The 25,945-nt window shown below is 41.1% G+C and overlaps 1 protein-coding gene across 1 annotated transcript; it reads left to right on the top strand.

The window, feature by feature from the left end:
* The first annotated feature begins 311 nt into the window (after window positions 1-311).
* On the top strand, window positions 312-25,830 carry emilin1a (elastin microfibril interfacer 1a). Its single transcript, XM_010741255.3, has 12 exons — window positions 312-691; window positions 14,285-14,401; window positions 16,280-16,482; window positions 16,907-17,006; window positions 17,374-17,482; window positions 17,581-17,745; window positions 18,811-20,088; window positions 21,588-22,002; window positions 22,347-22,472; window positions 22,670-22,687; window positions 22,787-22,921; window positions 24,057-25,830. Exons 1-12 carry the CDS (start codon window positions 582-584, stop codon window positions 24,374-24,376), a joined length of 3,096 nt encoding a protein of 1,031 aa, XP_010739557.3. The 5' UTR covers window positions 312-581; the 3' UTR covers window positions 24,377-25,830.
* Window positions 25,831-25,945: the final 115 nt, after the last annotated feature.

The raw sequence follows: 25,945 nt of genomic DNA, 5'->3' as shown, positions 1-25,945 counted from the left end.
TTTAAATATAATCATCTAATATGAGGAATGTTTTATAATGAAGTCCCACCTGTTTTTGAACTTTAATGTTGGGGGGCTTTAAGGCTTTCTGGGGTTTCCTTGTTTCTTTTGGACGCTCTCTTTGGTTATTTTGTTGTAGAAATTGCTTTTGGCAAAGGTCGAAATGACCTTACAATGCCAAGGAAGCCAGTTTCAGCTGAATGGAGCTGAAATGAGCTGAGCTGAATTGAGTCTTAAAGAGAAACAGAGAAAATGTCCATGAGGGCAGAGGGAGGGAGAGGGACATGCTGACTGTAGTACGCAGAGAGGAGGGGGCTGTGAGCGGGCATGACTGCTGCTGGAGCTCTGACAGGAAACTTTCCTCTTGTTGCTCCGCTCCTCAGCAGCAGCGTCAGACTCCTCCAGCCGCCTTCAGCCGCACTTTAACATCTGAAATGCACTTGACTGGACCGTGTGACCCAGTCATGGCTCTCCATCTTTACTTACCGACAGCTCGTCACTGAGGAGAGACTTTTCTTTTTGGATAAACGTTGGAACTTAAATGACATTTATTTGTGTTTGACTCAACGCCAGACACGAGGATGGAGACCGTGTTTTACCTGCTTGTTTTCATGTTGGCCCGGGTTAGTTGGGGTCTCGGGTATTCGGAGTCCAGTATTCAGACGGGACAGAGAGCGGCCAGCAGACACAGGTAAGATCAACATGAGCGCGCGCGCGTGTGTGTGTGTGTGTGTGTGTGTGTGTGTGTGTGTGTGTGGAGGTGAAGAAAGACAAGAGCTGCTTTGGAAACATCTTAATTTAGTCCTCTTCACTGCGCCTGTCATGTGGTTACCAAACTGAGGTCCGGGGACCCTCAGTGGGCCTCCAGGGGATTCATAACAAAGAGCTATTAATTGATTTATCAATTGATTTCAGGTTCCAGTTCCTAAATAAGCTGCTTTTCTTCAGCTTTATATCATTGTAGATGGAATATCTTTGTGTTTTCGGCTCTTAGTCTGACAGAAAATTGTGTCTTAGGGAAAAGTTGGGGTCAGAATAATGAATGTAAAAAATAGCTGACATATTATTCAATAATAAAAATTATCCTTACATGTGGGGGAGAATCCTACCAGTAATATAATATAATCATTCTCTATAGGTAATGTAGGTAATATAGGTAATGTCACCCCTCACAGAAGAAACACTGTAAATTGTCTAGAGGAAATATCTTGTTGGTCATTTTGTCTCTTGCTCTGCGGGGGCCCTCCTTAAATGGGTGGGTAAATGGGTGGAGGGGTGCCCTGAGTGGAACAGGGCTTATATGGATTATAGATATTTACTGTTTCAGGGCCCCGAGTGAAACGTTTTCAGGGGGCGCAGAAATCTAACAGAGCCCCCCAGCCCCCTCCTGGTTCAGCCTCGTTGGAGGGGAATTTATCATTCTGGCAAACATCTTCCAGTCAAGTAAAGGTGAACGGTGTGATAAGTTGCAGGAATACTGAACTTGAAGAGGAGATTATTTATCCAGAAGACTGATAATGTGTAATCTTGGAATTTTAACTTAAGTGATTTAGATCTGGGACTCCCAAACTGCCATCTCCCTCTCTTTTATAGGACAGTAAGGAGATCATTTAGACGTGAGCGACTTTTGATTAATAGTCGCTTGTAAATCAGTGATGGCTGTTGGAGTCCCTGCTCTTAAAGCTGTTAATATTGTCAGTGAGCCAGCACATTTATATTTTTATTGTGCTGTTGCAGCCCCATGGTGTGTTATTGGCATGTAATTGAGCTTCTGCCTGAGGGCCCCATGTGTGGACGACCCCCTCACCTCTATGTGTGTTTGTGTGAGACTTGTTTGTGTGCTTTTAAATCAATGAATGAGGAAGTTTGGGCCAATTGAATGACAGATAATGTGTATGTATGCACATGTGTGTGAATATAAGGGGTCACAACAGAATGACTGAGTGAATGAATGACAGACCTCTCTAATGTGGTATACATCAGCCTGCATGCCTGCATGTGTTTGTACTTAGCGTGTGTGTGTGCGTGTGTGTGTGTGTGTGAATGTGTATATGCAAGGCAGGCCAGGCTTCTGAGAGTTGAGCTCCTGCAATATGAGCTCCTATCAGGTTTCTGTCCACATCAGAGCCCAGTGTGCTGCTGCTGCTGCTGCCGCTGTTGAGTCATGAGATGTGTTTGGTTTGCCTTTTTGGCGTATGATGAAGCTGAACTATTGGCAAGTGGAAGGGAGCGATAAGAAATCAAATAAGAAGACAAGAAGAAGAGAGCGGACGAGATAAATGAGAAGAGGACAAGAAGATAAGAGAAAAAGAAAAGAACAAAGATGGGGAAAATTGGCAAGACAAGACAGTAAAAGAAACAGAAGATCTGTAGAGAGAAGAGAGAGGAGCCAAGCCGGCGTGACGAGAGAGGATGAAAAGAGTAAGGACAGGCGGGGAGGAGCCACACAACAAGAGAAAAGACAGGAGACCGGGGTCCTTAAATGCCTTCCCCCTGCTGAAACCAGCAAGCTATGAAGGAGTCAGCATGGTTGGCCTGTGTCATACACACATACAAACCACACACACACACACACACACAATGTGACGCATCGGGGGGAAGAATGCGCTGGCCTGTGGCAATGCGGTTTGCCCCTCTGACACCCGTTTGAACTCAATTGATCTGTTTTGACAGATGTGTGAGGTATTCCATAAGTAGTAAAGGCTGTTAAATGAACTGAAGACATCCAGCAGGGGTCTTACCGGAGCTGTCCGATACATCTCCTGCCAAAATGTGTCAGAGTGTCACCGGAGTGCGACATAGGAAGAGGGAAGGAGCGCTGTGTATTGCTCTGGATGCAGGTGGATTGCTGATCTGTTTAGGCTCATGTACAGTTTGAAGGACAACATTTAAGATCACCACTGGAGGGGAGCAAGGAGTAGATACAGAGCATCTAACTCTCATTAATCATACTGATTTCCCTCTCCACTCTTTCTTTAGAAATGGGGTACAAGGGCCATAAAGATATACACATATGTTACTCTTATTCAGCCACTGGAGTTCCAGATGTTGTGTTGACATGGGTTTGGTTTAAAACTGTTTTTTATGGCCCTCTGCTTGTAACAGGAAAAACAGGAGAGCCAAACAGGTGATCAGTAATGCCTGTACACTATATGGACATACCCACATTCATTTTTCACTATTTGGGCTAATGCTCAGAGTCATGTATGTGCTACAGGATATACTCATAAATAATAGTGTTCTTCCAGCTTTGGGGAAGGCCCTATCCTGTTTCAGTGGGACAATGCAACAGTGCAAAGCCAGGCCCAGAAAGATTTTTTTTTTTTCTTCCCATTTTGGTGTGGTGAAAGTTGACTGACCTGCACAGATCCCTGACCTCAACCTTACCCGACACACATGAATTAATAATGCAATTAAATTAGTTAATTAAGAATGTTGAAAATACATAATCACCAGGTGGTAGAAAATCTTCTTAGCAACCTCAAAGCTTGGGGGAAAATGACATCAGGCAGCTCTAAAGTAAAGGCTCAATCTCACAAAGTACTGTTGTGATGCATTCCGGCTGCGGATCAGCAGGTGGTGCTAATCGCGCCCGTTCATGACAATGATTGCGAGTCGCTGGAAGTGTTGCAGCACATATCAAAAGCTTCCATAAGTTCCAGATTGAGCTGGCTGGAAGTCAGACACAGAAACGACATAGAAAATCTGTTATACTTTCAAAATAAATCACCCTATGAAGACGTCCAATCGTACATCTAGGAAAAATGACACAAAGTCCTCATTGTGGGGTATGAAGCCGCATGGAGAACAGCACAAAACAGTGTCATGGCTGCGATGTTACAGAGTCATGCCTGGTGGAAACCAGGGAAACAAAAATACATGATTTATTCCAACAGAGAAAAGAGAAAGACAATAAAGTGAAGACGAGCCATGTAAAATCAAAGATGGTGCAGGACTCACTGACAGCAGTGGCGTTTTAAGACACTCACGGTTCGTCTCTTCGACTCTCTTTAGTGACTTTGTAATATAGATATTTCCTTCTCTGCCTCCATGCGGTATAACCATTGACTCTTAGGTAATGCCTCTTATGTTGCTGAAAGGAATTTGGATGTAGGATTTCAGCAATTCATGCGTTCTAATGGTAATAACTAAGAAATTACCCATGAGAATCCAGTAGGGTTAGCCAATCTGGGCATAAAGAGAGAACAATTGTCAGTATTGAAATTTATTTTATTAATTGCCAAGGATCAAGCTAATTGACCCCAGTGGCTCCAGTGCAGCAGTAGCAGACTGTCTACTGTTGTCTTGATTCAGAATTTCAGCTCCATTGCGTGCAGAAACCTCATTCCGGCCAATTCTAAAACATATAAATTTTCCTTGTTGAAGGAAAGAAAAAACTTAGCTCAAGACGTACAGTAGATATTAAGTTTACTATTGCATGTAATGAGCTTGTAATTGACACATTTTATCCATCAATTCATGCACCTTGAACACCTCATGTTCCTAGCTAAGGAATCGGAAACTTCAACTATTGGATGGATTTTTCCTCTAGGATCACCATAAGTTAAAATTTATGGTTCTGAGTGAAATGTCTTGACAGCATTTGGATGGATTGCGATTAAAGACAGCCTATGGGTGAACTGTAGACTTGATGATCCCTTGAGTTTTCATGGTTTGCCATTATCAGGTCAAATTCTTTGGTTCATGACAAAGTACATGCTACACTAATGACTTTCCAGTCAACTTTAGCTGCACTTTGTGTCCTAATTTGCAAATATTAGTATCCTAAATTAACATGATGAACATTATAAACTTTATACTTTCTAAACATCACCATGTGAGCATTGGCATTGTGAATATGCATACATTTAACTCAAGTAGGTAAATTAAGTACAGCCTCACAAGATGCTAGCATGGGTGTAGGTTCTTAGTCTTATTTTCTTAGCTTTACACAGGTATTTGTGGAAAGGCTTTGAGAGCATTATTTTTTTCTTACAATGCACTGTAAGATGTTGCCAAAGCCTGTTCACTACAATTTTGATAGCATACCAAAATGCACCAGCACTTCGCCATGCAATTAGACTGTAACAGGATTGTCCTCTTCTTGACGAAACCTTGGAAATTGTCCAAACTCACTTCATTTGTGTGATTCTCTGCTTTCAGCTAATTGGGGCAGTAAACAAATCTCATTATATATGGTAATAAAAATGTGGGAAAGGGGTTCCTATCCAGTCACAGCCATTGTAACCTAATTACCATAGTTCCCAGCATACATTTCATTTGAGAAAGCTTTATTTACCTACCTACCACTATTAGAGATTTGGATCCCTTCCCAATATTCATCCTAACCTACCACACATGAACAACTGAACTATAAACCTCCTGATAACATAAGACATTTAACTACCGACCTTACTTAAGAGCTGCTAATAAAGTTCAACCTGACAACAATTGTAAGACTTATGTTTCAAATACACATGCCTCCATAAATGGTTAAAATTCAAGTGAGCCACAAAAACCCCTGCAGACATCTGAACACTGACGTATCTGCGCAATAAAGCTAAAGCAAATGTCAGTATCATGGCCATTCTCTGTATATCTTTGTGACCGCCAGGCTAAACAATCAGAGAGAAGTTTACACAGTGACACTGTCCCTTGATGTTGGAACGAGTCCAAAGGTAAAATGGCGCGTGTGTGGGTGTGTGTGTGTGCGCGAGTAGAATGGAACATTTTAAGACGGCGCGGAGCGACTTCAAGAATGTGTGTGTCTGCCTTTGTGTGTGTTTGTCTGTCGCCGTGCGATCGCTCAAGCGCGAGTGAGTGCGCACTCGAGTGTGCGTGTTGTCGTCCCTGACAGTCTGTGTGCTTTTCAGTGTGTGTACAGGGGTATACCTTTACAAGGACGTTGGAGGGGTGCTTGACCTTTGGGTCACAGTTCAAACAGTGAGACACACCCCTTTCCATCCACTCATTCAGGTCGCTGTCGAGGGCTTCCCTTAAAGCTAAATGAAAGATCTCTCAACAATAGGCGCCGCCAAGTGATTTCTTTGTTTAAGTAGTGAACCTCAGCCCCCCCATTTTAGTTCTTTTATGCTTTCTTCCTCCCACTTACTCTCCATGTCACTTTTATCACTGACAATTCCGGTTTCACCCACAATTCTTCTGTGCGGGTCTCACGCAGAGATACTGTTGAATAAAATGAACCTTGTATGTGTGGGTTGAGATATGAGACTGCAACTTCCTGCTCGACTCCGAAGTGTCTGTCTGCTGTTTTTATAAGCAAGTGAAATTTATTGGGAAATAAAGTGATGCTCAGACAGGTGCACGAGTTCCATTCACGCTGAGTTATGGCTCAGTAAATAAAAATGAGACGTGTACAATGGGAGTTTCACTGCTGAGCGCCTGGCAGAGAAGTAAAGAAAGCCGTGTTTATATGTATGTGTGTGTCTACGTGGACAAAGTGTATTTGTGTTAATTAACATGCGTGTAAGTGTGTTTAGGCTCGTTTCCTGTGCTTGTTTGCGTGTCTGTCTGGGTATGCTTTATAAAATGTGTCAAATCAAACAGCTCCTGATAAGCTAATCCTGCTTTGTCTGCCAACTTTTTGCTACTTCATGTCATGGCAGGAGTTTCAGCTCCCTTCTTTCAATGTCCGTTTGCTCGATTGCACGTTTCATCATACATTTCTTCCCCCTTGAAGCTGCGATAGTCAATATCTTTGTGTCAAAAATGGATAATTTGACTGTTTGTGAGAGTAACTGGACCGTTGCGATGACAAACCCACAGAGAATTATCACCGGATTCTGCAGTTTCCCTCAGCCATAAAGAACTTTAAAAGCGTATTTTAGCTCATTGTTTTGGTTTTATGACCCACAACTTTACTGTTTTGGTTCACTCATTGCTCTCATATGTGTTGTTTCTTTAGCAAGCTCTAGAAACCCATTGGACTGGAGGCTTCGCTACCTGCTCAGCATCAAACAGCAGACAAAGTTAGAGAACATAGTGGAGCATTTAGCAGCTGAAGGAACAGATACTTCCCCTCAGGAGTTAGTGGAAAGCTAAAAGAGACCGAATGTTGCCAGATGGACACAAACAACTCCAAATGATCTGCTGGATGTGTAAATTATCAGCTGTTTGCTACCATATTATCTTAAAAAGTAGTAAAATGTTAATCCTGTGTTTACAGTTTGTTTCTGCTTCCCCAAAGTGGTCCCAAAAATCCGTTAACAGGTTTACAGCCCAAAGATACAACCACTGGGTGTAAATTTGAATGTAAGTTTACAGTATCATACACACTCTAATACAACAACTCAAGTGTGTATTCCATATTAGCTTGTTCCCGCTCCTCATTGAAGCTATGCGATATTTAACTATATGACTGTTCAACCCTAAGACTTTTTTAATGGCTGCAGCATTTAATCAAATACTTCTGTATCGATTTATTGCTTAATAAACAGTTCCCCAGCCTCAGCTGTACTTAATCACATTGGAGACGTTAACCAGATGTGGTTTTGCCAAACCAACCAGTTAGACCTCGTCTTTGAAGTCTTTCAACCGAAACATGGTGTCAGACAAAACTTCCCATACAAATTCTGTTTTGGTTTTACAAGAGGATTAGAACGCGCTGGGTGGTTGGTTTGCACGTCCGTGTGGTTAACTTTCCGTCCTCTGACAGCTAGCAGCAGACAACTGCTTCCATGCGTTTTATAAGAGAAGCACGAGGCAAATAGCGCTAAACATTACCTCTAATGTTCTGTATGTTTGAACAATGTTTGTTTGTAATGACCGGTTCACCGGTAGGTTGCCGTCATTGAGGTCTGAAGGCTTAAACAACTTTTCAATGAAATTTAAATAAAGCATTGTTCATTGTAGCTTGATATGTGCGTCTTTATCTGCTGCCTGTCCGATAAACAATGACGAAATACATATTGTTGTTTGAAACATTGAGCGCTGGACTGTTTATGTCCTGTGGCGCTGATATAGTAAAGGAAGCAGGGAGATTAGCTGCTGAATATGCCATTGAAATGAGAGCACACACACACACACACACACACACACATACACACACACACACATGAAGACACACTCAATTCCCCATTAAATGTAATGTCAGATTGTAAACTGGTATTGGCTTCAGTTTATAATATATTATATAGTTTTATGTTAGAGTGTAGAGTGTGGACAAATAAGCAGGTTAGACTCATGTTCTTATTCTTTCTGCGTGTGTGTGCATGTGTGGAGTGTGTGTGAACGTCATTGTGTATCTGTGTAAATCTTTTGTGAACGCATGAATGGGTGTGTAGTGTGTGTTTGCGTGCGCTTGTAATTGTATTTCACACTTATTGAAAAGATGCCAAGTGTAGTTTGCGGACTTTCATCTGAGCCATTTCTCTGCAGCCATTTGGATTAATGAGACTTTATTGGATTACTGTTTGGAATGTTTAACTTCACGCTGGTTAGAGGGGGAGAGAGAGAGAGAGAGAGGAGGAAAGGCCAAGAGGTTTGAGGAGCTGAAATGTTGTTTTCAAAGTGTCACCAATGCAACAGAGAACTTGCATGCAGGCGCACATGCAGGGGTGTACATAAACAAATTCTCTGTACTCTCTTTTGTGAAAGGCATATGCCTGGGCACAAGCACCCCCCCAAACACACACACACACACACACACACACACACACACACTCCCACTCACCCACAGACACACTCTTTCAGTGCAGTACTAACACTTAGTCATCCTCCCACAAGTATAAAGGCTCCTCTTATGTATTTCACTGGCTGGAGAAGCCCATGATGGAAAGACGGAAAATGAACCAGTAGAAAAGGGTGGTATGTACCGTAAGTGTGGGTGTTTGGAATCTGCGGAGGTGGAGGGAGTTGTGTGTTTGCGTGTGCATGTATATGTGCGGCCATGCATGCATCCACATCTGTGTCTGCTCAATAGTGAAAAAAAGAGAGATGGTTAGGTTTATTTATATGAGACGTAGCGCCTGTTCTCCATCAGTGAAAAGATGGTGTGAACGTTGCCAACTTTATGCTTTATCTGCTGTGTCTGTGACCCTGAGAGTCAGTAAGTGAGGATAATAGATAAAAAGCCCACTGCATGACAGTGACAAAAAAAAGCTAACACAGTGGAACTACAGAGGGAAGAAACAGGTCCAACGCTCCAAACCAAAAAAACTTGGAGTCCAACATACACAGTACGGTATAGCAAACCACAGAACAACCCAGCAAACCCTCACACAGCATAATGCAATAAAGATCACTGCACTGAACCGCAGAACTACACGAGGGGAGAGAGACAGCTGTGTTTGGGAACGCTGACGTCGGCTAATTTCAGATGTATGGTGGCAGGGTTTTCGCTCTGAATCACCAGCGCTGCGAGCTCTGATAGAAGCATTAAATAGAATGTAAGAAACCACAGAATAGCAAAGCAAAACGTAATACAATTCAGTGCAGGAGGGCCGTTTGGATCACTGAACCACAAATCCTTGGAAAGGGACTTGCAGAATAGTCTGGATACATGAACACTGGTTGATTTCAGCCAAATGACATTCACTTATGCTCGCTTTGGTGTTTGACTCCAGGCACAGCCGAATCAGGCCAAAATTAGTGTTTATTTCAAATCAGGTCAAAGCAACATGATATACTCTGAATATACAAAATAGTTTCAAAAAGTTTCTGCAAAATCTATCTGCAATCCATACTGTGTTTTTCATGAAGCTGGGACTTATGAAAGAACCACCACGCACGTTGCTAGCCTACAAGGCAAAACAGCTACAGTGTAACCATAGTTTTCTTCTATTTTCTTTTCTATAAATAATGCTAGTTTGTCTTGTAATCTTAAAAATTCTAAGGTCTAGACCTTGAATCTGAACCATGAGCAAGCACAAACATGGGTCTAGACCTTGAATCTGAACCATGAGCAAGCACAAACATGCAAAAAGACAAAAACACAAGCAAATTAAGGAAAAATCTTCATCAACTTGACAACACATGCAGCATTTAGACACTTACCATAATAACAGAGAGCACCTTCCTCAGGTGTGGTGGTGATTATCATACAGGCTGCAGGGTGTCTGTCATTACTGGCAAACTAGAAGGTAAAGTTTGTCGTAAATACACATCTCCTCATGACTGATAGGATTTGACTTTTTGGCTCTGCGAGTTCATGTGACTTTTACACTTCAATAAGTCAGTCCAGATGTAAGCAGATGTAAACTTCTGAGTCACAAATGTTGGCTTATCTTACCAACAACAATCGTTTCTAAGCTGTGTTCACTGTCCTCTTGACCTTTTATGTATTTGTAGCATGTTTTTCAAATGTGTTTCATGTATTTGCAGTGTATTTTTCTAAATGCTGCCCAGCTTTTGTCAAGTTACAAAGATGTTTTCTTAATTTGCAGCCTGTTGATATCTCAAGGCCACTGTTCTTTCAGCACTTTCACTGTGTGGAAGTAGTGGCAAAAATCACTGAGACGCAAGCAAGAAAAACTGTTACCTGTTAAAACTTTAACACCACTAGAGGAAGTGAGAGTAAGTCAACCAACCCTTTGATTGGTCATGATTCTTGAGTCTGACAGTTAATTAGCCCTGTTCACTTTCCCATGTACGGTAGCAATAAGAACAAGAGGTCATGAGGAGCAGGTCATGAGGTGCTGGGGAGGATCGAAACATGATAAACTCTTTCTGTCAGTCAGGCAAGCTCTGGAATGAAGAGGAGGATTGGGGTCTTGGGGGAACAGGGAAGAGTTGTAGTCACGCAGAGGAGGGAGAAAGAGAGAAAAAAAACAAGCCGATTATAAACAGAGATGTACAGGGAGAGACACAGGTGGAGACGGAGAAATTGAAGGAGGCAGCAAGGGTGAGAAAAAATTGTGAGACAGGAAGAAAAAGATCAAGAGACAAGAAGAGCAGAACAGAAAAAAATGAACTTCACAGCAGGAGACATGTAAAGAGTGACAGACACAAGGACGGACAGAAAGAGACATAGAGGGACGGACTGACACATATGAAGACAGACAGAGAGAGGAAAGCTGCTGATTGACTTCCCAGCATGAAGGAACTCCTTGTACGTTCCAACTTTTATCTGTGAACCCTTCATAGTTCTGCTCAGCTGAATCTGAGAGAGACACTAATTGCCCCTAATAACCACTGGGGAAATAGCAATGGGCAGGGATTCTGGGTAATATGAAAATGATGATAGAAGGCAACTGAAGGATGTCTGTGTCTTTATATCTGTCTGCAGTTGTTGTCAAGAGAAATATCTGAGGGTCAAGGGAGATCAGAACGATGAGGACAAATTCATAAGCCTCATGCTTAGGACATTTTTGTCATGTGGAATCATTTTAAACAGTGTTCATTAAGGGATAAGAATGGGATTAAGCTTAAACCTGAATTGACCTTTAAGTTGGTAGAAATATTTCTTTATTAATAATTGAGAAAATGAAAAGTTGCTGGTATAAACCCATCACTATTTTTTTTAGTGAAACAGCTCTAAAAACCCACAGTACATTAACCGGTAGCGACTGCTGTTTGACTTTTGTTACACTAACTTACAATGTTAGCGACTAGCTGGTGAACATAGTGGAATATGTAGCAGGTATGATGAGTAAGATATTTCCCTGTGGAGTTGGTAGAGCGTGAAAAAAGTTTCAATGGGAGTGATTTTCCTAAGTGGCCAGAAACACAACTTCAAATAGTGTTGCTCAGTGTGGGCTGGAGGTTTGCTGTAACTTCTAAAGCAGTGGTTGTTAACCTTGTTGGAGGTACCGAACCCCACCAGTTTCATATGCTCATTCACCGAACCCTTCTTTAATAAAAAATAAAATGTGATTTTTTTACTGGTGCACAAAATTAACCGTGCATTGACATCACCTTGTTCAAATAACAAAACCAACACAGTGCATGAACTCACAACAACTTACCTCAGTGTGACTTCTGCTGTTGCCTTTGAGAGACCAGTTCAGATATGCGTTGCTTCACCTTGGCAAGTGCCAGTCTCATGTCATTTTCACAGCAAAGTCTGTTCCTTTTCTTAGTTTTTATGTCCAGCATCCTCGAAAACGATTGCTCACAAAGATATGTTGTAACAAATGGTATAAAAAATTCCAGGGCGGAGGCTCCACCGAACCCCTGAGACCGACTCACCGAACCACTAGGGTTCGATCGAACCCAGGTTAAGAACCACTGTTCTAAAGTCAATGAACCCAGGTTTAAATCTGAATTAGTGTATATCTCCTTCATACCATAATCTGTGTTATACTGGTTTGCTGTAGTCAAATGATTTATTGGATTTTTTATTCCAAACATACAAAGCATTAGCTCTAAGCAGCCACAGTGTTTTGTTCCATGTTTTGTTTTTCCAGTTGCATATAGACTGAGCCATGAGCGCTCTCATCTGTACTCCATCATGTCAACATGAAGTGTTGTTGAATGAGCCTTTTGAATAGGGGGGATTAATTAGCAAAAGTTCAGATAAGCAAAGCCAGCTAACTGCCAAGCAGGAGAGCCAAAATAAACAACTAACTAGGGGAGATGGAACATCTAGAAAGCTAACGGAGCACTAATGGATACCACCAACCTAAACAGAGACATACTGTCTTGTTAAATATAACAGATATACAAACACAAACAGGAATGAAATTGATAAGTCGTTAGTATCTCAGAGCTTCTTCAGAGGTGTTTTGTTCCATGCTTCCAGTGCTATGCCAGGTAAATGAGTTGTCACTGAAGCTTAGCGTGGTTTGGAGAAACACAAAGCAGGAATTTGCCACTCCAAGGATTTTAAGAGAGACCCTCTTGATTTAGAAATTTGAAACCTGAGCTTTAGCTGCACTCTTAAATGAATCTTTAGATAGAGTTAGAACTGGATGATGTCCGTTGTCTCTTAAATTGGACCACAGACTGTATTAAACATGGAGGTTGTATCCATGATGTCACCCACAGGTTTCGGAAGAGCCATTGTGAAGCTCAGTGTGGTGGCTCTGGCTGTTGCCATCTTGGTAGTCCTCTGTCACCTCCTGGCTAATCTAAAAATGTGAAAAGATGTGGAGCGTGGGTGGAGCTGAGGTGGCCTGAATGGTGCCCGTTTGCCCAAACAAGCCACCTATTATGGCATTCAAAGCAGCCATGCTCTTAATTATGCATAACTTAATATGATTTGATTGGGGAGAAGTTGGGCATTAACATAGAGGCTTATGGAGACTGACTTGTTGTAGCCAGCTTCAAGTGGCCGTTTGAATAACTGCAGTTTTTGGCACTTCCACACTGGCTTCACTTCACAGCCACGGAGGTTTCCGCTTGCATTGTACTTGCTTCTTCATTGCTGTTAACATGACAAATAATTACAGAGAGACTAATATCTCTTTTAATGTGCACAAGTAAGTATTAAATGACATACTTGTCTTCATAATAAGAAAAATAAGAAAATTAATATTATAATAAATAATGGCCCTGTGATAAGTTGCTGACTTGTCCAGGGTGTACCCTGCCTATCACTAAAAGTCAGCTGGGATAGATTCCAGCCCCACTGTGACCCTGATGAGGATAAGCAGATACAGATAATTGATGGATGGATGGATGGATGGATGGATGGATGGATGGATGGATGGATGGATGGATGGATGGATGGATGGATGGATATTATAATAATGTAAATCTAAGCTTTAACACACTGACCTGAGATTGATTTCATGAATCGTTACATTTAATTTCCTGTCTCAAAAAAAAAAAAATTAACACTGAACAAAGCAAGAGATGCTGTTCTCATTATGTGGTTGTTTATAAAAATGAATTAGGCCAATTGTATTGGCTCTGCAGATGTGGTTTTTCACATGGATATGGAGTATAAACACTACAAGGATATGAGGATCTGTGTGCGCCTTTGTGTGGGTTGGTTGGTGTGGAGTTGGGGAGGCATACAATGGTAGCCATTGTTGCAATCATGCAGTTATCCTGGGCTGATCTGACATTTGCTCCAGCTGACAATTTCTCTTGAATGTTGTACAGAATAATAATCAGTCAAAGGTTTGAGATATTTATCTTGAACCTCACAGCGGAGCCAACACAGTCAACAAGTCACCAGATTTTTGATTATTATTCCTCTGAATCTTTCTTTTTCTTTTTGCCTGGAAACAGAGAGCAGCAGCAGGGTGTATACTGAGTGTGTATGGGGGCTGCAATGTTTGTGTCAACGCCTGACTCTAAACTTACAGTAAATGCCAGTCATTACACAGTTATTCATTTGTCATTTCCTTTTTTCCTGCTTGTGCGCGCAATTTTACAGGAACTGGTGCGCATATGTGGTGACACGCACTGTTAGCTGTGTGATGGAGGATGGGGTGGAGACGTACATTAAACCAGACTATCAACGCTGTACCTGGGGCCAATGTCCTAGAGTTGCGTAAGTATCTGTTACTCTCTTCTTTAGTATTTCAAATCATGTCGAATTCATCCTCTCTGTTACAGGACTATCTGTATTCAACCTTGCTCCTCCGGCTTCCTGTCCTCAGTTCCACAGAAGTCTGTATCCTCTTTGCGTGCATGTTCTCCCCCTGTTTCCTGTCTAGGGATACAGATCTCTTTCAGCTCTCTTCCCACTTTCTGTCTGTTTTCTCTCAGGAGAGTCTGGTCAGGAAGGTGTCTGGTTTTGGCTGGGGTGTAGCCTGAACATCACTATAGACATACTGCAATTAGAACTCAGTATTTCAATAATTAATCCTAATAATGAGGTGCTGGTCTCAAGCACATGTGTATTACTGTGGTGGAGCTAGACTAATGCAGACCAAATATTGGAACAAATTTATTATAGATGGGATTCATTGAATGATTTTTCCAAATGTGGATGTTTTGCTTGCTAGACAGCATTAATTAAGCTCTCCTGACGTTTTGCCTCTTTTGAAGTTTTCACTGTGTTTTTTGACCCTGTCCTGGCTGCTTGATCCTCGTGCTTGCCAGGGGCCTCGGCCTAAACCTGGGCTATGCTAAGAATGAAGCCAGGCACCACAGTCTAGTCTCCTGCGCTGTAAAAACAATTTCTTCTTCTTATTCTGTCTTTCTTTCTTTTTATGACTCTCCTCTTTTCTTACTCTTTCTCTAACTCCTCCTCCCGTCATCTCTCCAAGCCCTGTTTTTGTTTTTCCTCTGAGAGTACGTCGGATCCCTTTTTCTCACGCTCACAGAGCAGGGAGCTGGAAGATGAAATCTTTTCTATGGCACAGAAAAGACTCTGTGATACCTACAGTGATGTTTGTGGGTTGGCACAAAGGGGAGCAGCGTGCTGAACCTTCACAGTCACAGCTTGTTAACGTGCCTGTGCTGCTGTGAATCTTTATTGAGACTTCCGGACAATTCTGGTCTATTTATTGCATTGTTACTGTAACAGGGAGTCTATTCAGTTGCAGAACTAAATGACAGATTAATGATATAACTACAGAAGAGCTTTCCAAAGAAAACTGTTTTTTTTTTTTTTCAGAAGAATACTCTGTGAGCAAGAAGTTAAGATATAGTACTGGCTAGATGCAGCTGATTTCTTTTGGAAAATGGTACCAGAATAACATCTAAAGTTTACAAAGCACTCTTAATCCCATTAATCTTCAGTCGATGATTTGTAGCTATTTCCAGACATCTAATGACTCAGTGCACATTCATATCAGCAGTGTAGAGCAGTGGTATTCAATAGGGATCAGGGACAGCTATGAAACCTTGACTCAGTTATCAGGATTGCGCTACAACTTTTAAATCTCACTCTACAGGCAGAGCAGCAGAAATGTAGTCATAGTTGATTGATTTAAGGTGGATTAAATACACAATATTATAACATGTATATTTTTAACGCAATATCAGTATTCCTTTTTTTAAATATCACAGTTATCGTCAATACCGGTATATTGCAACACCCCTATAATGGACAATGTAAAATGAACCTGATGAAAAAAGTCAGGAAACGAATGTCTGAACATCGTTCCATGGCCATCCATTCAAAGGTTGTTAAAAAGTCATGAGTATAAATGTAGAATAAGTCAAGTCTTAGCCATGAGTCATTAGTCTCAGGTTTTAAGTGTAGAAAATCAGGGCATGTCAAGTCAGACCAAATAATAGTCCAGATGACATTTTATATCAGAATCAGAATCACTTTTATTCACCAGGTATGTGAACACACACAAGGAATTTGACTCCAGTTACACTTCACTCTTAGTACAAACATCAAACATATATAGACGCAGGCACAGTTAAAAAACAAAAATTTAAAATATATCTTTAATTTCTGTTACTTCCTTAGCTACCGGACATACAGAAGGCCAAGGTATAAGGTAGCTTACAAGATGGTGACAGAAATGGAGTGGAAGTGTTGCCATGGCTACTCTGGGGAAGACTGCCACAATGGGCCGAGGGTAACCACCGACACTCAGGTCAATGGAGGGCGACCCCACATCACGCAGACAGGCTACAACCCAGGCGGTGGACAGAAAGGAGAAGGTGGAGGTAAGAACGCTCTATGCTCTAACACTCAAAAATGAATGAATGAATGAATAAAACAAAACACTATTAGATCTAATGGCAGTTACAAAATACATAACTGTGAAGTTATGAATCATTGAAAAGTTTCTAATTGAATCTAGCCCAGGCTGATATGCTCACCTTTAAAAAAAAAATGCTTCATCAGGACTGTGGATGTGGTCTGATCAGCACTGTGGTTGACAATGGCCCCCAGCTGTCATCACATTTTGATTTCAAATCTGATTGCTGCACAAAAACATTTCATCACCCTTTTTTTAAGCCCTACTGTACTTTGGATGATTTTCCAGTGAACAAAGACCATAGAAACACATATACCTGTACAATTAAAGGTTCCATACTTTGAATTAAACTCCACATTTCCACTTTTGTATTGGCTGTTTGTCTCCAGGCGACAGTGAGAAGATCAGACAGCTGGAGGAAACGATCCGCAGTCTGACCAAAGACCTCCACAACATGCAGACCACCATTGACGGCATTAACCAGAAGCTGTACGTGAATGTTTTCAATCCATCACAGACATGTTTTATTTCATGGAGTGCATTCACCTGCACACCAAAATCCTGTTTACTTAGAGGAAACCCAGATTTGTTAATATATATTACACTGTATGGTATTTCATGTTTATTGTAGTTTATTTTCAGCAAGGGAGTTTATTGAGACATGCTTGTACAGTATAACAATATAAATATCTAAACCTCAACAAGAACTAAATAGGAAATTGGATGCTGTATAAATACACTGAATGTGTCTTTTGACTTAAAGTGGACACATTTTCAATCAAGCAATGTTACAAATATTCTGTACTCCTCCACTTCATATCATGTCATATAGTATTTAACATCTTCTTCTGTGCAGGCCGGGGCTTAATGGGGCCGTTGTCCCTGCTGACTCAGCTCAACCACACATGAAGGAAACCATCAACACTATCCAGACCAAGCTGGACCATCTCTACAACAGGACACAGGTAAACAGCATCTGTCTCTTTTTACAGTCTTTATATTTGGACTTTAAGTGCAAACATACACTGTTTTAATGTTTTTATGTGGACATTTGCTTGCTCAGGTTCACGACCAGACTCTTCTCACCATCAACAACCATCTGGTGAACGGAGGCAATGAACTGGATGGAGGGGCCAAAGGACCTGGGGGTAACCAGCTGAACATTCTGAAGGAGGAGATACTTACGGAGCTGGAGAGAAGGGTGTCTTTATCCTGCTCTTCCTGCCAGGTAAAGCTCAATGTGTAAAAATTTGATTACTCTTACTTTGTTATAGCCATTTTTTATGACATACATTTCTAGTTGTAATTTGTGTACCTGTAAAATGTTCATGTTACTTTCCTTCCTGTGGGCTTGTGTAAATGATTTCTTCTGCCTAAAGGGGTAAAATATATTTGCCACATGCAGACAGTAGAAAAGCATTTCCATACAAACAACTAAATAAACAAACATTATTTGTATAAATTAACGTTTATTATTTTGCCTTATGTTTGAGCTTAATCATAGGCCCCAGGGTGAAGACACATAAAAGACCCCTTTCTGCTACCCACCACAACACCCCCCACCCTCTGTTGATCACAGTTGTTTTCCTGTTGTTGGTTGAAACTGCACTTGAACTTTAGTATTCATATAGTCCATATAGGAGATGAGGAGAGGCTGTATATATCCTGCTATAACATATCCGCATTGACACAGCTCTCCACAAGCATACTATACAAAATAATACAGGAAAGCATCAAAGGAAAACCAATGACGCATGTTCCATTTCTTTCATTTACTTGAATTTTACTGTAGGTTTACTGTATGCTGTAATATGTACTGGAACATGCAATGAAAATAAATGTTTCGAAGAGTATTGGCAAGGATCTGGAACAAAAACACAGACTGAGCTCTTTGACCTTTAAACGAGTTAAAACCACGCAACTTCAAACAGAGGTCTAGTCTTGGGGCCCCCTAACTGGTTAGGCCCAGGCATTTAGTAATCCATCAATGTGTGCTATGCAAGTGGTATGAGTATATGAGCATGAGTAGAGTATAGTTTCATTGATCTTTGAAATTGAAGGTGCAAAACAACCTCTGGCATCTGATTTAGATCTGTCAGTTGTTGGTAACTGTAGGTGTATGCCTTACACGAGGGCAGAGAAAATGCACAGTGAGCAAGACACAAATTACTTTTAGATCAAACAATTTGGGATGCAGAAACAATGACAAAACCTTTGCATAAGAAATCTCAAAAACAGAAGAGATAACTGATACAAACTATAATCAAACTTTTTGAATCCCTGTTCCTTTCAGGCTGGTGTGGAGGATCTGAGGCGCCAGCAGCAAGAGGACAGGGAGCGGATTCAAGCCCTAGAAAAGCTGATCAGCTCCATGGACCAACACCTGAGACAGAGCTTGGACATCTCCCGCACTCAGACTGAACGCTTCCAGACCTGCTGCAACACAGTCACCCAGGTGGAGAAGAGGTTGTCTGATGTAGAGGTCCGTGTCACGACCACAGCAAGCAAGTGCGACGCGATTAAAGGGCGCCTGGATAAGGAACTGCCTGGGACAGGTGGAGGAAAGGGAAGAGTGACAGAGGACAGGTTGAATGGCAGATTGAGAGAATTGGAGAAGAGGGTGAACAACACGGTTAGAAAGACAGAGCAGAGGTGTACTAACACTGGAAATAACATGAAGGACCACGTCCAGAGAGATGTCACACAGCTGCGCAACATGGTTCTCACTCACCTGGATGACCACAGCTTTAAAATCGGCAAGATAGAGCTGGACGTGGCTGTTCTGGAAGATACGGTCACTGACCACAGTCGCCGTTTAAGTCAGTTGGAAAACATCACAACCTTCTTGGACCGAAGGCTGACATCAACCACGAATATGTGCAATGAGACCTGTGGGCCTAACGGAAAAGGCAGCAAGACTGATGACACTGTGAAAACCTTACAGTGGAGAGTTGTATCGAACGAAGAGGAGATCCAGAAGTTTAATACCAAGTTAAATGATTTGTCGGTGTCAGGGGACTCGCTGTTTGACAGAGTGATAAATTTAACAGACAATATCAAAAAGATAATGGATGTGACAGGTGAGAACGGTGAGAATTTTAACCGGATTGTCACAGAGGTTGAAACGTTGGGCCGTGATTTTGAGGACTGTTCCATTTGCAGCAGTGTAGAGGAGGACTTGCGCTCACTCACCAACTCCACCATGACTGGCCTAAGCAAATGCCAGGCAGAACTAACAGATCTGCGGAGAAAGGTTGACTCAGGGGAATCTGTCTGCTCTCAGGTATGCTCCAACCTTCAGGAGGAGGTAGGACGGCTCAGAGAGGAAGTGGAGGAGTGTACTGGGCAGTGTAAAATCAACATAAATGACCTGAAAGAACGCCTGGACGGTCATAGTGTCTATAATGGAAGATTAGAAGGAGATCTGAAGTCCATCCAAGGAGAGCTGGCTGGGGTCATGGTCAGGTTTAACTCTATCAACAACACTCTGAAGGGCCTGGGAAAGACCGTACAGAAGTATGGGAACACACTGACTGATGTGACCAACACCAAGGACAGCATCATCTCCGAGGTAAGATGATGTGGTGATGATGAAGATAATATGACTGCCACTAATAATGCTATTGCTATGAATTAATTGTCTTTTATTCAAGTCCTTCAATTGAGCAGGTATCAACTCAACGCACCAAAATGAACTTTAATAATTGTCTCAGAACCTTAAAATATAATAATTAATATAGTATAAAATTAGTACAATTTAATTTCCAGGAAATTATTAGGATATTACAGACGTGTTTTATTTTAATAATCATAATAATTTAATTCTGGTGAGAAAAATCTGCCTTTCCGCTGTAGAGTAGAAACTCCCCTTAAGTAAAATCCTGAATAATCCCAGACAAGCTACCGAGGATATAACTTACCTCAGTGGTAGCAACTGATCTGCTGAAAAGGCTGTATTCAACAATAACAAGTCTACAGCCATGCTGGCAGCTCTGTGAACCTGTACATAGAAAACAGCAGTGCTTTGCTAAATGCTAACATCAGTTTGCTTACTGCTCACAATAACAATGCTAACATACCAATGTTAAGAAAGTTTAATGCTTACAATATACAGCATTTAGGTTTAGCTAACTAAGCTACTAAACACAAAGTAGAGTTGAGGCTAATGGGATTGTCATTAGTTCTGCAGGTATTTGGTCGTATCTGACAAACTGAAATTATGAACTGATGGTTGTGTTGAAAGTGAAACATTACAGAAAGTTAATACAATATACAAGAATGAAATGACTGTACCAAATTTCTTCTTTCTTATTTACAATAACAATCAAGTCACCCTCATGGTGGTGCTGCAGGACTAGTCAGAGGATCGACAAAGTCATTAGAATTTATCCTTTTGGGACACTGAATATCTGTAGCAAATTTCTTGACAATTCATCCATTAGTTGATATATGTCAGTGTGGACCAAAATAGTGGATGAACCGACTGCAATGCATAAAGACTAATGTGGCTAAAAAAAGCAAAGAATTAAAGATTATAAATTGTGTAGCATAATGTATTTTTTCCCTTGTTCCTTAATGAAAATCTCATGACCCCTCATATTTGTCTTGGATCTCTTTGGGGGTCCTATTCCCCACTTTAGGATGTACTATATTATGTAAAACCCATGCCTCAGAATCAAACAGAAAAGGTCAAGCTTTTATGATAATGATGATGGCAATTGCGCTAATGATCTATGTGTTGTTTTATGAAATTGTACATACTGAAATATAACTTTTCTTTATGGACTTTTAAAAAAACATTATGTCAATCAAACATGCCTCATGGTTATCTTGGCAACAGTGTTTTCACATAATATTATTATAGTTAGGAAAATATTTAAGCATATTATAAACATGTGAGTCTTCTTGTCAGACATGGCTTCAATAATATGCTTACATTTTTGTGTGTATAAGATACCATAGGAAAATAAATTGGACCAAAGATGGAAAAAAGTATATTTATACTAGAACTTTGTCAAAAGAAACTCAACTAAAATACACACGTTAACATATATCTACGTTCTCTACAAGGTGAACAATTTGCAGAAGGAGCTGACAAACCATATTGATGACTCAACGATTCGATTTGGCAGTCTGGGCAATGAGATCCAAATAATAAGGAGCAACTATATGACAGAAGTCAGGGAGTGCCGGAGGTCAAGCGATGGCCTGGATCGAAGACTCTCAAAGCTGGAGGGAGTGTGTGGACGCTTGGACTCTTTTTCAGAAAGCCTGGTGAGGATCAAGGAGGGTCTGAACCGTCATGTGTCTGGGTTGTGGAGCTGCGTTAATGGACTCAATGTCACGGTAACGTCCCAAGGAGATCTTATTGACAATATCCAGAACGTCCAGCTGGAGAACGTCCACTCCAACATACACAGCCTGAACTCCTCCTTGGTGGACTTGGTCAAGGAGTTCCACAATTTCATAGAGCAGGACTTCATGGGTGAGTCACAGATTTTGGAGGGCATGGGATTTGACTTTTGGACAAGAGCTAGCACTCAGTGGAAGGGAGGCAAGGTCAGGGTGAGGGAGAAATAGAACAAAGAAAGAATCCAGGCTGTCAGAAACATTCACTTAAAGAGCCTATAAAGTCTGCAGTCTGTCTGAAAGAGGAGTTTCAGTAAACATACAGGCGAAAAGCACGTCCTGAGTCACACCGGGTTAAATGTCTTAGCAATCTTGACTTACTGTGCATGTTTATAGAATTCTTCTAAGAGAATCTATTAATGTTGGAGGGAATTTTCAGTAGAGTGTTCCCCAGCTTACATTAAATATACACTCCTTCAGGTCCACCTGGTCTACCAGGCCCCCAGGGAGAGAGAGGCGAACATGGACCTGAAGGTCCAGTAGGACCCCCAGGGAGGGTTGGACTTCCAGGCAGAGAGGGCAGGCAGGGACCAATTGGACCCCCAGGTAAGGACAACCAACTTTCCCCTTGTAATTATTTGATTTTGTTTAGTATAATAAAATTTACTGATCTACAAGCTGTATCTCTGATCTTTCTTTTCTTGACATCTGCTGTAGATCAATTGTGATAAGAATAAAAAACAGACCACAAGAATGAAATTGATGATTAACTCACTGTTTTTATTTCTTATCTTACTTCTTAGGTCTCAAAGGTGAACAGGGTATGTGTTGTTCTTACTAAACAGCAGTTCAAAGCTCTCATTACACTTTGATCTTTATTTCATGCTAACTCCTACTCTCCGTTCCTCATCCACGATCAGGTCTTGCAGGCTCTGATGCCCATGTGCCACGCCTTTCTTTCTCTGCTGCACTGACTCGCCCGATGAGGAATTCAGGAACCATAGTGTTCAACGAGGTCTTTGTCAATGAAAACAACGTCTACAATCCCAGAACAGGTGAGTCCGAAATCGGCTGGAGTTTGAAAAGGTGTCTGCCACTTCTCAACTAATCAAAATATGGGCGAAGATGTGAAACAAGGGTGGAGTTGAGGCAGGCTGAATGAAGCCTGGGTGCTCAAACAATCTGCCATCGGCCATCTGTAATGTCACCCCCTGTGGTGTCCACGTTATTAATTAGATATAACTTTAACCCTTAATATAGTTTGAACTTGTGAGTTCTATAAAAGTTATCCCCCAGTACAGTTGTCTTGAAGGGGGAAATTAACTACAGAAACCAAAACCATTTTTTGTAAATATGTTCCATTCTGCTGTGAAGTTGCAAAATTTAACATGGGGGCTTATGGAGACTAATTCAGTTTGCAGACAGCCTCAAGTGGCTGTTTTAGGAACTGCCATTTTTTGGCACTCGGCTTTCATTTCACAAGTTGCTGCTTGGTTGACATAGAATCTGTTACCTGTTGCTAGTAGTAACTACTGTAATTAATACTTTTAAGAATAATGATAATGAAAATGCATTTTATTTATAGGTGCCTTTCAAAGCACTCAAGGACATCTTCAAAAAATCAAACAAAGCCATAGTATTCAATAATAAGTTAATACAATAACTAGGTGGGAAATTTTCGTCAGTACAAAAACTGTTGTTTTTTGTGTGTGGTTGTAACCATTATAGACAAAGTCAGGGTGAACATGCTGGTGTAAAGAGGTGAGTCTTAAGACTAGATTTGAAGGTTGGAAGCGAGTCAATATTATGAATGTCTTATAGGATTCCAAAGGCTGGGGAAGAGCTGAAAGCTTTAGACTGCATAGTCATCAAGCAGACAGCTGGTGTGGTAAGCTGGATAGCAGAGTAGGATCTCAGAGTACAGGAAGGGTGTAGATATGAGGAAGTTTCAAAAGATACAAAGTAGCTTGGTTATGAAAGGCCTTTAAGGTGAGAAGCAGTTGCTGATGTGAGCTATACAGCCGTCAATGGCCACAAGACCAGACCTATTTGTTCCAAACCAGGCTGTTTCAATGATGTGAGCACCACGATCCAATTTAAATGTATTGTAGCAATGCCAGAAATCTAGTGATGGATATCTTAAACCAAATACACAGCATTAAGTCTTCCTTATCTGCTTCCCTCCTTCAGGTTATTTTACAGCTCCAGTGAGTGGGAAGTACTTCTTCAGCGGTGTACTTACAGGCCACAAGAACATGAAGATCGAGGCTGTGCTGTCCAAGTCCAACACGGGTGTGGCCCGAGTGGATTCTGCTGGGTATCAGCCTGAAGGCCTGGAGAAGCCCATGGCAGAGGCCAAACACATTCCTGGTGCTCTGGCTGTCTTTAACATCATCCTACCTATGGTAGTAGGAGACACAGTCTGCATCGACCTTGTCGCTGGCAATCTGGCCTACTCCTCTGAACCCTTGACCATCTTCAGTGGAATGCTGCTGTATGAGACCATCTGATTGGATCTGGTCTCATTGTAATTAGTCTCTCTGAGTGAAACTTGCAGCAAGAGCATTTCATTTGTCTGTTGGACAGAGACAGAGCCGGCTGAACTGGCTGAACAGTGAAAGAGACTAAATTAACTGGACTGGATTCATTCAGCAAAGAGAAAAATACTTTATATTTTACTTTATGTCCTAAGAAGGAAGGAAAAATTCCTTTGCAACCACAATCATATGTGTGTTTCAAAGCTTTAAAACAATTTGAGCAAAGAGCTTTTGTGTTTTTTTATTCTATGATTTTTTCTCTTCAGAAAAAAGCCACTGCAGGGTTATCACATAATTCCATATTTCATGCCGTGTTATAAGCTTGAATTCTTTCCTGATTACACAGAGATAGCCTCAAGGTCTCACTAGTGTTGATCAGAGGATTTTTTTTTTTCGATTTGAAGAATTTGGGGTTTTTATTTTTTTTGGTTTTTGTGTGTAATCCACCCACAGCATATCAAATGTTCCGATTTTAAAATGCAGTTTTTTCAAGCTCACAGTTTCAATTTAACCACAAGCAAATTCCCAGAAATATAACACTGAATGCCAATTGTCTTGGAAAAACGCAGAGCGATATAGGCAGAGACACAGTCCAAACCACTATTCTTTAGAAGGAAATGCTCAAATGAAGTCACTGACAGTTCAGTCGAGAAACCACAGGATTTTATAAAACACAACAGCAAAACAATGAGACCATTTTAGGACATTAGCTGCACCCAGAAACACTGAGGAAGATGGAGGATGGCCTGAGGCAAGAATATGGATTCTTTTCCTCTGTCCTAATAAGGGCCATCTAAACTTGGTGGAGGATCAAGTATTTAAAGTTAAGAAGCTCTTACTATCAGTCTCTCTTACATTGGATTTTTTATGTCAAGCTCACAATAATAAATAATGAAACTACACATACTCTTGTCTCTAGGCTACAAATCCCACCTCTTCCACGAGTACACACACTGCCTTTTGAAGTCTAATTAAAATGTCTCCAGGGGAAATATGTGCATGGCATCGAGTTTGTAGATATTCTTGAATGGATTTTTAAAAGGAACATTGCACATTTTCTGCAGAGACAGCACAGCAGATTGGTCCACATATTTCATGATATTTACGTAATGATGAATTAATATCAGCATACCAGGGTTAAGCTCACAATGCATATATATTTTTTCACATTTTCTTCCGCAGTGTTCAGTGTGGGAATGTAATTTTATATGTTTCTATGCATTATATAACCTTGAAAGAATGTAAATATTTTCAGCGGTTTTGCCTGTATAAGATTTGTATGAGTTACCACTTCACCTTGCCAGGTACTGTATATGTTTTATATGTTTATGCCACATGTGTGCCTGAAATACAGATACCCAGTTTTACACAGCTTTTTATCTGGATTGCGTCCCTTTATTAAATGAGCGACTGCGTGCCAATTTTTACACACTGTTTAGCCTTCTTTGGGACTTCACCTATTTAATCTGGCAGTTTTTTGGCTTTCACAAATACACACAGCTGGTTTGACTTTTGTTTCTGGCTCCAACTCAAACCTCTCAT

The sequence above is a fragment of the Larimichthys crocea genome, chromosome XI (assembly GCF_000972845.2).
Source record: "Larimichthys crocea isolate SSNF chromosome XI, L_crocea_2.0, whole genome shotgun sequence".
Taxonomy (NCBI): domain Eukaryota; kingdom Metazoa; phylum Chordata; class Actinopteri; family Sciaenidae; genus Larimichthys; species Larimichthys crocea.
The sequence above is the reverse complement of the archived record's forward strand: the minus strand, read 5'-3'. Positions and strand labels throughout refer to the sequence as shown.